At 38.4% G+C, this 11,503-nt stretch overlaps 1 protein-coding gene across 1 annotated transcript; it reads left to right on the top strand.

The window, feature by feature from the left end:
- The first annotated feature begins 597 nt into the window (after positions 1–597).
- sypl1 (synaptophysin-like 1) lies at positions 598–10,417 on the top strand. The gene is made up of 5 exons (XM_034131286.1): positions 598–721; positions 8,171–8,289; positions 8,380–8,584; positions 9,184–9,375; positions 10,229–10,417. Exons 1-5 carry the CDS (start codon positions 650–652, stop codon positions 10,358–10,360), a joined length of 720 nt encoding a protein of 239 aa, XP_033987177.1. The 5' UTR covers positions 598–649; the 3' UTR covers positions 10,361–10,417.
- The last annotated feature ends 1,086 nt before the right edge of the window (positions 10,418–11,503 follow it).

The following is an 11,503-nucleotide window of genomic DNA, read 5'->3' as shown; positions in this document are numbered from 1 at the left end:
AAGGAGGAGGCAGCCTGCGGGTTCTGGCGGATGGATCAGAGGAACACTCAGTAGGACACTTCTGGTGCCTTTTTTGTTACTTTGGTGTTACTGTGCATGCTAATTCATTGTAGCTGCGTGTATTTAAAGTTGTCTGAAGGAGTTCGCTGTTCGGTCATTTTGTAGTTTGACATGTTTTTCAGCTTAGTGCATGAACACAAATGCCAGATAGTGTCATGCTTTTTCATTATGCAGCCTTTCCTGTAACTTAACACACATTTGTTCTAACGCCAAGCGTAATTTGGCACACTTTACGCGCTACATCGCCTGCGTAATTTGCGCATCTCCAAGATAAGCGATAGACAGTTACGCTACACTGCAAAAAATATCCATCTTAACTAATTATTTTTGAATTAAAATGTGTTCTTAAAACTTCCTGCGACAAGTAAAACTGTATTCTCAGAACATGTATTCCTGGAAAAAGTTCCATTCAGAGCCCAGGTGGTTTGGTAAAGTTACTTTAAGAAAGTTTGGTTGGTCATTTCTTGCAGCGTCGGCAGTAAAACCACGTCATTTTGTCGGACAACTCCCCTTTTCCCTCCCTGCTGGACCCACATCCACACTTTAGGAACAACTGGATAAAGAGTTTTTGGATCCGAAAAGCAAAATCATGATGACGGGATTTCGACTGAACTTGTCCCCGCTGAAGGAGCCGCTGGGCTTCATCAAACTGGTGGAGTGGGTAAGTTAGATACTGAGTGTGTGTGGCTGTGTGTGTGTGACATACCCAGAGGACAGGGAGGTCCAGTCCTTTTCTAAGTCCTTGGATTTTCCCTTTTTCCCGGCGAATTGTACTTATGGGAAAACATCTCCAAAGTAAGCAGTTTGAGAGGGAATTTATTTTAAGAACATGCAATAACATATTTATACATTACCCCTTTTCTCATACTTTAAAAAAAACGTTACTAAATGAATAAAAAGCCTGCTTAAGATGTACACTTTTTCCCACAAGAATGAACATCATTTATTATGTTCATTAGTCTATGCTTTATCACAATATTTAACCATTTTAATAGGCTATTATAGCCTGTATAACTTTATTTGTCTGTCTTATAATAAATCCAGATCTTCAATATTCATAGAATAGATTCAGATAAATAGATTTCTTGTGAAATATAGTTATAGATTTTTGTATTTACTTCTCTTTTAATCTTATTTTTATATTTGTGCTGCTGCAACGACTGTATCTCCTCCCCAGTGGATCAATAAAGGGTTATCTTATATTGTATGGATTGATAGTGTGGATCACCTGCATGGCAAAGTAATCTTGGCTAAAGTGAGTATATCTCAGTTATGTCCGGTGCATTTGGAGCCTGCGTGGGCCTGCCCTTCAGACAACACAGTTACAGATTAATGCATCCCTTAGCAATAATTTACCTCTGAGTAACTGTGCACAGTTGGCTGCTCCTGCACTCGAGCAAACAGTTTGTGTTTAATGAGGAAACACGCTGCGGCTTCTAATGGAAAGTCCAGTAATCGGTTCTCTTAGGGAGCTGGGTCAGAGGAACAGTGTGGGGCGACAGTCTCTCTCTGCTGTTCTGTTTTCTCCACATAGAGAGCTAAAGAGCAGCACACAGTCATCTGACTCAGGACAAAGCTGTGTGTTTCACTCTGTTGGCCTTAGGTAACCCTGTACACATCATCTGTGATTCACAGAGGTCTGGATGATGAACTGTGTATGTGGTAATACAGGCGACACAGCCCACTTAATATTGTGTAGCAATGACTAAAACACATTAAAGAGTGCATTTTATTCAAATGTTCAGGGTACATATTTGTATTTAGTCCCCCTACATGTTTATATACTTTAATGTTCAAAAAGCTCTTTATTCTTAAAATACTGCCTGTGCTGCAGCACCTCTTTTCACCCTCTGTCTGAAACCAGAGCCCAGTCTGCTCTGATTGGTCAACCGCTTAGAGATGTCCCACCCCTGGATGTTGGAGCGCTAGCCAATAGAAGCTGAGTGTAACGTAGTGATCTCACTATGTTACAATGATCCCTTTGGAGGGAATACAGGGATTTTAGCCTTTGCAGACCATTTACATGCACTAAAACCTATATAACACACTAAAAGAAAGGGAAAACCCCCAAAAAGCAGTATGTCAATGATATTGGAGGGTTTCCAGCGGGTTGTATTGACTAAAATCCAACATTTTGTTCTCCATTTATCCTACATACCTCTGAGGCGTCATGAAAAGTGTGTGTACTTGGCACAAGAGTGGTTTAGCCTCTACACTTCTCGATATTATCTTCCACACATTAGTAAACAGGAAGCTGGGTCGAAGTAACAAACAAGACAAGGCTGCCCCATTCACTTACGATGTTGAATAATGATGTTAAAGCCATTTCTCATTGCCAGGCCTCTCTGCCAAAACAGGGAGAAACGGCTTCATTGAGCCTCAGAGGGAAACAGTAACACAATGGACAGATGCTCCAGGAGTCTTTGGTCAGTCTGTGTGAGAAAATCTGATGATTATTCAGTTTGCAACAAGATTTGTTTCCATCCTAACGGCCCTTCTGATCAAAATCAATGTTTTAATGTCCTTTATTTCTACTTTCACTAACCTGCTAATGCTGTCTCACAGCTCAGTTATGCGTAAAGACTTCCTTGGATTTTATTTGCTAGTATCTGGAATGTCCATAAATTAAGGCTGTTTGTTTTGCAGATGTGTCGGATGCCTTAGATAAAGACTTATAAGCAGTGACAATGCTGCAGTTTGTCCACAGTCTTTGGAAGTCGCCATGTATGGAGAAGTTGTCGCCTGTCTTAGGACTAAATGGTGATATTGGAAACTTGACAAATACCCGACAGTGTTTGTACAGTTAGGATTTATGCTCTGTTTAAAATGAGAATATAAACATTGACTTAAAAATGTCGAGGTGTGTGTGTGTTCGGTCCACCCTGGTACAGTTAATCACGCTGAGGATCCATGACCTTAGTGACAGAACCAGGGGAACAAGAGTGTGTGAAAAGTAGCTCACAGTGGGTTTGTAGCCAGAAAAACAGGAAGTGGCAGCCAATGACATCTGGAGAAACATCTGGAGAGAGGCCTCGAGGTGTGTGTGTGTGGATGTACAGTAAGTGTGGGTGTGCATGTGGGCTTTGCGGAGTGAAGTTCAAGGCTAAAAGTTGAGGTGGCCTGTCGTAAGCATTTTTTAAGAGTGAGAATGTGTGATACAGTTGTGCTGATGCAACACAATTCAAGTGGTCGGTTACATGTGTTTTGTCACCTTGTTATGTGAGGCGTGAAACAAAAAACATTACCGTTTCATGTCAGGAGGTAGTGATTTGTCATGAGGTAATCAACTTCCTGTCTATAGAAAAGCTTCAGATTCAAGCGCTAATTAACAAAATCTCAGTTTTCCTAATTTCGCCATCATGTTGGTGGTTTTCTGAGATAAAGGGGCTACTTTTGATGTGTTCTGGGACCTATTTGATTATTCTAGAGAAAAACATATAATTCTACTGCAGACTTACCTCAGAAACACACTCCAAATGAATGCTAATGTTGCACTGTGTGTGTGTTAAATTGGCAACTGTTTGCTAGCAAGTTCACCTTATCTAACTGTTTAGGCGTTATTAGGTCAGTAATGTGTTCAAAGCTTACTGTGCTGCCCCCGGGTGGCCAAAAAAAGGATTGTTGTTGTTGATTTAAAAATCTGTCTGTATGATTTACATATAAACCGGACTTCAGTTTCCTAGCACACATGATTACAAAAGGCGTAAAATGCCTGTTCTGTGAGTATTTCGCGAGTGTGATCTTAAATCTTACACTAAAACTATTGCTTTCAACTGACCTAATACAGTTATGTGAAATATGTGGTAGGGCTGTGCGATTATGGCAAAAATCATAATCACGATTATTTTGGTCAATAATTGATATCACGATTATTAAATACGATTATTCATTGACTTTAAAAAAACATCCATTTATTGAACTTTAAAACAAATAATCATTTGAACAGTATTTTTTTAACTGTTGATTACCCTGAACGTATAATTCAACTGAAAAACCAATACAAAAATAAATGATACATTTATATTTACATTTAAATAAATAATATCAAAATAATAAATACCAATAAACAAGATCAACAAATATTTTGGAGCGCACTTCCACAAGCTACTAAACATATATAAATATGATAAATACAAATAAATTAGACTAAAATAAATTTGATCAAATATATTGCAGTGTCACAACCTAGCAAAGCAAAATAATCGTTTTTTTCGATTATGTTGTTTTCGTAATTGTGGCAGGCCAAAATCGTAATTGCGATTAAAATATGATTAATTGCACAGCCCTAATATGTGGGCATAATACATTTAATTCAACTTAATATTTCAGTTTTTTCAGTGTATGAATAGCTGTATGTTGTACTTAGATGCTCGGCCAGGATGTGTGATGACGGGCAGAGACTATGCAAAGTCTAAGATGTGTGAAAACTGTCAACACATTTTGAGGAGAACAGATCAGATCTCTGCAGTGTGAGTGAAGCGATACCACTGGGAGTCTGTGAGCTCATTACTCTGGAATAAAATGAGCGGCCTGCTGCAGTTTGAGGGTTAAGCTTAGCAGCAGCTACAAGAATGTATAATGTGTCGGTTTTAAGGAAGGAATTAGTGTCACATGGCCTATACGCTGAATCAGATGCTTTCTGCTCCTAAGGGAAATCATTCAACAGCTGAATGGCAGCATTGGTTCAGCTATGAGAGACACTTTTTATGTTATTTGTTAGAGAAACTATCTACCGAACCTTCTCAATGATTTGTTTTCTTACTGATAATACATACAGTATGCCAGATGATCAAATGTGGAAATGAAAGGGGGAAAAAATAGAAAATGATACAAAATATAGATGTTGTTTTGTGATTTTCATTATCAGAATCAGAATCAGAATACCTTTATTAGTCCCACAGAGGGGACATTTAAATTTGTAACAGCAGAAAAGAGCCACAGACAGCTTAATGTTAACTAAGAAGCAAGCATAAAAAAAAAAATATTACACAATTTACAAAATACACATTCAATTCAATTCAAAACCTTTATCATAAATCTCTTTTTCAAGGGAGACCTGCAGCAAATAGGTTCCACATGAAACATAAAACAAACATAAAACAATAAAGGACATCATACATTATATTTACAGGCTACATTTACATAGTTATCGACATTTACAAGTACCCATAGTATCACAAAGCATTTCACTTAAAAACATGCAGAGGAATGAAATTGCTCAGTTTAAATTCTTGCTGAAGATTGTTCCAAACAAGTGGAGCTGCGCACATAAAAGCTGTCTTACCTAAGACAGTCCTTGCTCTTGGCACATGTAACAATACTACATCATGCGATCTCAGACAATAGCTGCTTGCAACTCTCTGTGTTATCAGTGAACAGATGTAATACGGGAGTTTACTCAACATAGCTTTATAAATAAACGTGTACCAATGACTGAGCCTCCGTACAGTAAGTGATGGCAAACCTGCCTTGGCATACAGGGTACAGTGATGTGTAAGTGCTTTACAATTAGTGACAAATCTCAGTGCACTGTGATAGGCGGCATCTAACTTGTTCAGGCAATGGGCAGGTGCATTCCTATACAACAAGTCACCATAGTCCAGCACAGGTAAAAAGGTCACAGTGACTAGCCTTTTCCTGGCCTCAAGTGAGAAACAGGACTTGTTTCTGAAAAAGAAACCTAGACCCTCAGCTTTTTAAGCAGATTATTGACCTGAAGTTTAAAAGTGAGACACTCATCAAGCCAGATACCTAGGTATTTATAACAGGCAACCACTTCAAGTATTATTCCTTGCGCAGTTACAATATCCAAAACAGGCTCTGGTGTCTTTTTAGCTTTTGAAAAGAGCATTACCTTGGTTGTATCAACATTTAAAAGAAGCTTAAGTTCAGAGAGCTGAGTCTGAATAATGTTAAAAACAGCCTGCAATTTAACAACCGCCTCCTTAATGGAGGGACCTGCACAATACATCACGGTATCATCCGCATAAAAATGTAAAGTAGCTTCATCCACATTTTCACCTAAACTGTTGATATAGATATAGATGTAACATTTCTGAAGATTTAGCAGCCAGGTATGTATTGCACAGTTATTAACAGCATATATATATATTGCACATATTGCACATAGCTGGTATTTAACAACAAGGGGTGTTATAGACTGTGTTGTTGTGTTGTGTTGGGTGTCAAACTTAAATACACAGTGGGCCAAAATTTAAAAAAAATGGGTACTAGTCGAGGGTCGGACTGGTTCAATGTTTATAGCAAAACGTATTGAAATGAACTTATTGCACATATTAAACCTGGAACTAACAAAGCTTAAATGATTGCCTATAAAAACAACATTAAACATTAAATAATCAGTTGCATTCATTTCTTATGGCTCTATCTGCAGCTTTTCCAGAGTCATTTCTTATGATTACATTTTTCCACAGGCCAACAACAGCTTCAAAAAAACTATTTCCCTCAAAGAAAAAACCAAACATGCCCTGTTGTCTCAAGAAAGAAAGTGCAGAAGGAAACATCCATGTAAACTCAGTGTGCTGCTCTGTGATGCTAGTTCAAGCCAGATACTTGGCATCTCATCTTGGGTGCAAGTTCATCAATGTTTGGGGTCAGGCTCTGAGCGGAGGAAACCCTCAGGATGGAGTGAAGGTGCAATATACCGGCGGGCCAGATCTAATAGTAATTAAAAATTATCCTGCGGGCCGAAATTAAATCCACCACGGGCCTGATTTGGCCCCCGGGCCTTGAGTTTGACACATGTGTGTTAGAGAATACAAATAAGAAGAGCAACAGATTTATCTTGTAAAAATGGTTGAGTAGTGAGTTTTATTTTCAGCTGTTTGTGGAGTAAAATGCCGGCCATCTGTTGGTCCCTCTGGCTCTTTCTGCTGATGCTGGGATTCAGTCTGCCAACTTTCTTCTGGTGGGAAGTTCTGGTGACATATTTCAGCACTTTTAAACTGTTTTGTGCAAAAATACATGTATGTAGGAAGGAAAACAATTCAATCATGGTTGTTTATGGTGTACATTTACCATTTCATGTATAGTAGATAGTGTTTTTACATTCATTTGTTAGGGTTATATTGATTATTCTCTCCATTTAAAACATTTTTAACATTTAAAGGTGGGGTAGGTCATTTTGGAGAAACCAGCTCGAGTGCGCTAGAATTTGAAAATACACAACCGGAAAAAATCTACCACTTCCTTACAGAGCCCCTCCTCCAACACACACGAATGCGCACATGACCAATGAGGGCACGAGATAAGTTTGTGCACAGATGGAAGGCTGACAGGCAGGTAGGCCATCCAGTTATTTTAGCCGGGCCGGCTCAAATGATTGGTCGTGCTTCCATGGAATATAACAAAAAGTGTTTCTGAAATAAATTACATACCCCACCTTTAACCCTTTTTAAAAAGTCCCTTTGATTGAAAAAACAACTATAAAATGATAACCTAACCAAGTTCAGTCCTTATCTTCACTAACAGATATTCATTCATTTTCAACATTAATGTCTGTCTACATAATGCCACTGTTGTTTTGATTTGGGAACACACAAATGTAATAATGTTTTGAATAGTAAATGCTTGGGGAATACTTTCACGGTCTATGATATGGCAATATTTAGCAACAACATTGATTTTGGATGCATTGCATCGAACACTGCAAGGCTCTATGATAAATTACCGAAGTCAAAACCAAGACAATTATGAATATGTATTTTCCCCATAGGGCACACATTAGAATAAAGTACAAAATTACACTTTTGAAGCCAGGGCTCTAGACTGAAATTGTGAGATAAGAATTCATAATTTCATGCAATAACTGTGGGAAATATTGTGGTATTAATGCGTGTCAATGGGAACATGTTGTCCTTTTTTTATAGAATGATTATACAGTAGGAGCAGAGGTTGATCTTCCACAAGTCAAACAAAAACTCATCCTTGCGTAAATGTATCCATGTGCATTAACAAAGCCCAAATAATTGGAAATATTCACAAAAAGCCAGGAATAGTGATCTCAGAGTTTCTTGATTTGTGTATAATTTTCTCACATAAGTGTTAACCATCTCTCCAATCTCCCTCTCTCTCTTCTCTCCACAAACAGCTCACGGCCATATTTGCTTTTGGAAGCTGTAGTGGATTCTCAGGGAAGAACATCATGTCTCTGTTCTGCGGCGATGGCAGGAACGACACGCTCGATGCCAACTTTCACTACCCGTTCAGGTGAGAATCACATCTCTTTTTGGGGATTTTTTACAAATTCAGTAGGATGTGATGATGTGATTTTAACCTTCAGTCTTGTATTGTTCCCAGGTTGAGCGCGGTCCCGCTCATCGAGGGGAACGCCACTCTCTGTAACCAATCAGCCACCACCACACACATGGTGGGAGACTCCGCCTCCTCCGTGGAGTTCTTTGTGGGCGTGGCCATCGTCTGCTTCCTGTACAGCATGGTGGCTCTGCTGGTGTATTTGGGCTACATGCACGTCTACAAGGACTCTGACTTTGGACCCATCTTTGTGAGTATTGATCAAGCTGTGAGAGACATAGCAAAGCGCTTTAAGCACCAGGAAAAGCGCTATATAAATCACATGTATTATTATTATTATTATTATTATTATTATTATTATCTTTGCACACCTAAGCACCTCGGACAGTCCTTTATACCAGGAGTTTAGTTTAGTTCATATGTTTATAGTGTCGTGGACAGTCCCTATTGATCAACTGTCACAAAAAACAGTAAATGGGGCAGCTTTAGCCAACATTGCTAATTTCCAGCTGTTGTCCCCGGCCAAATGATAATGGACACCACAATACATCAACAGCATTAGTTGTAAAAAAAAGGATGAAAGACAAGTAGATACAGGCGAAAGGATAAAAGAGAACAATAAACAACACACGTTACTACATACATGTCACATATAGCACATCACAATCAAACAACAGAAACAAGGGGCATGTGTTACAACATGTAACCCACATGCTATATCCAACACAGACTAGTGTGTGCAGGTGTAGTTCTCAGTGAACCATGTTAACACCTCAATTTCCCTACGGTGATCAATAAGGGTCCATCTCATCTTACCTTTAGTTTCTGACTGTCTGTTCTATATTCCAGGACTTCCTCCTCACAGCCATCCTGGTCTTCCTGTGGCTGGTGTGTTCCTCCGCCTGGGCGAAGGGTCTGCAGAACGTGAAGGATGCCACGGACACTGAAGGCATCAGCAACACGCTGGCCGTCTGCAGGGGGGCCAACGTCACCTGTGAGGTCACAGAGTTCGCCAGCATGCGGCCCCTCAACATCTCTGTGGTGAGAGTTATCACGGATTAGCTTAAAGGAATTAGTGTGTTTATTTACCACCTTCTATGGAGGGATTTAAAACATTTCAAATTAGAGGTGAGTGTTGTTACACACAGTTATAAAGTGTGTAATGTAATATGCCTTTTGTAATGCTGGATAGATTTTTATTTTCCATTAAATATATCTTGATTATCCTATTGACAGCATATGGCATGTTACAAAATACATAGCATAACTACATAGAACATAAAAGAGGTCAAGAAAGAACACTAGGAATTGTTATACACATTTTTTAAGGTCCCCGTTTATATTAAATACAAAAAATGTGCAATGACCCCCTTTTTTTTTTTTTACCTGCCGCCCTTTTTTTATGCATTTATTGTTAATATCATGTCATTTTGAATTATTATTTGAATATAAATATATAAAAACATATATAATGTATATATATAATTGAGATTTTTCTGTCACCGATCTCATTAGTATTAACTTCAGCTGTAATTACCACAGTAAATACCAAATAATTTAGCAGTATAGAGGGGATTTCTCCTGTGTCCACCCCACAATTTCTAAAATACTAGTCTTGAAGATTTTACCAGAAACATGAAGCAGCCTGACTCTCAGTCATGAGACACGGAGCAACAACACTTTAATTTTCCTCAGGCGCTGCTGCTGTATTTATTTTGTCACAAGTTCAAAACAAATGTGTTAAAAATGAACACACACGTGACCTCAAACTATCCAAGAACATGTAGGTTTGTGATTGATATGAAATCCATCGCATAACAAAAATGCTGTCTTTTCTTCCCCCTAGAATTTGATAATAATAATAATAATAAAATCCCTATTTTTTTTTCTCCAGGTGTTTGGCTACCTCAACATGCTCGTGTGGGCGGGGAACGCCTGGTTTGTGTACAAGGAGACCCGCTGGCACTCTCAGAAATTCTCCACTCAGCCCGGACCTGGAAGACAGCAGGTCCCTGCACCCATATAGAGCCACATATACACACACACACACACACACACACACACACACACACACACACACACACACACACACACACACATACACATACACATACACATACACATACACATACACATACACACACACACACTACATATACACACAATCACACACACACACACACACACACACACACACACACACACACACACACACACACACACACACACACAGTAGACACAAGCCCACATTTGAGCATATGCACAAATAGATAGAAGACATGAGTAAATACAAACAAGCTCTATGAAGATGAAGGAGAAATTCATTGATTTGTATCCAAAATGTCCCTTTCCTCACACATTCACAGCATACTGAAAACAGTTCTAAAATAAGTATACATTTCCTACAAAGATAGGAGAAAGGAGGTTCCGGGAGGAGAAGTGTGTCGATTAGACTTTTTCTATTTTATTTCTTACATTACCTGTTTCATATACAGGTAATGTAAGAACCTGTATATGAAAACCAATGCAATGCTTATTACATTGGTTTATTGCAAAACCAATGCAATAAGTATGTCCAGTCCTTTTAAACGTGCCTTATTACAATTACTCCTTTTCTTATGCTTTAGTAAGCAGATACATGCACAGACAATGACCAAACATGTTGATATTTTAAATGTTAGAGCAGCATTATGACTTGTTAGAGAGGTTTCCTTACATCTCAGGTCCCATTTTAGGACAATGGCTGACATGGCTTTATTAAATACTGATGAATTTAATAGGTACTTTGAACTGTTTGTCTATGATACAAATCCAACTACAATTAACAATAATTTATTGTTTAACATCTTCTACAATAATGATAATGTGATGCAGGTTTTCAGGGTAAAGGTTGTCTGTGGTTCACTATGAAGCATTACTCCATATATTACCTTATCAGAAATGTACCCTAATGGTAATATATGTCCATATTGGCCTTTAAATTGAGCCATGCATTTGCATCAGTGTGAATTGTGACGTTTTAGTATTTAGTATTTTTATAGATTTGATTGATTAGATTACATTTAAATACATTTTTAGATTGAAAGCAATTTGTGTACAGTAAATGGAAAATGTCTCAAGTATTCATTCATTCATTCATTCATTCATAGGCTCTTTCACTGTTGGGTCA

The sequence above is a fragment of the Trematomus bernacchii genome, unplaced genomic scaffold, assembly GCF_902827165.1.
Source record: "Trematomus bernacchii unplaced genomic scaffold, fTreBer1.1, whole genome shotgun sequence".
Taxonomy (NCBI): Eukaryota; Metazoa; Chordata; class Actinopteri; order Perciformes; family Nototheniidae; genus Trematomus; species Trematomus bernacchii.
Note: the sequence above shows the minus strand (reverse complement) of the source record. Positions and strands in the feature narration are given on the sequence as shown.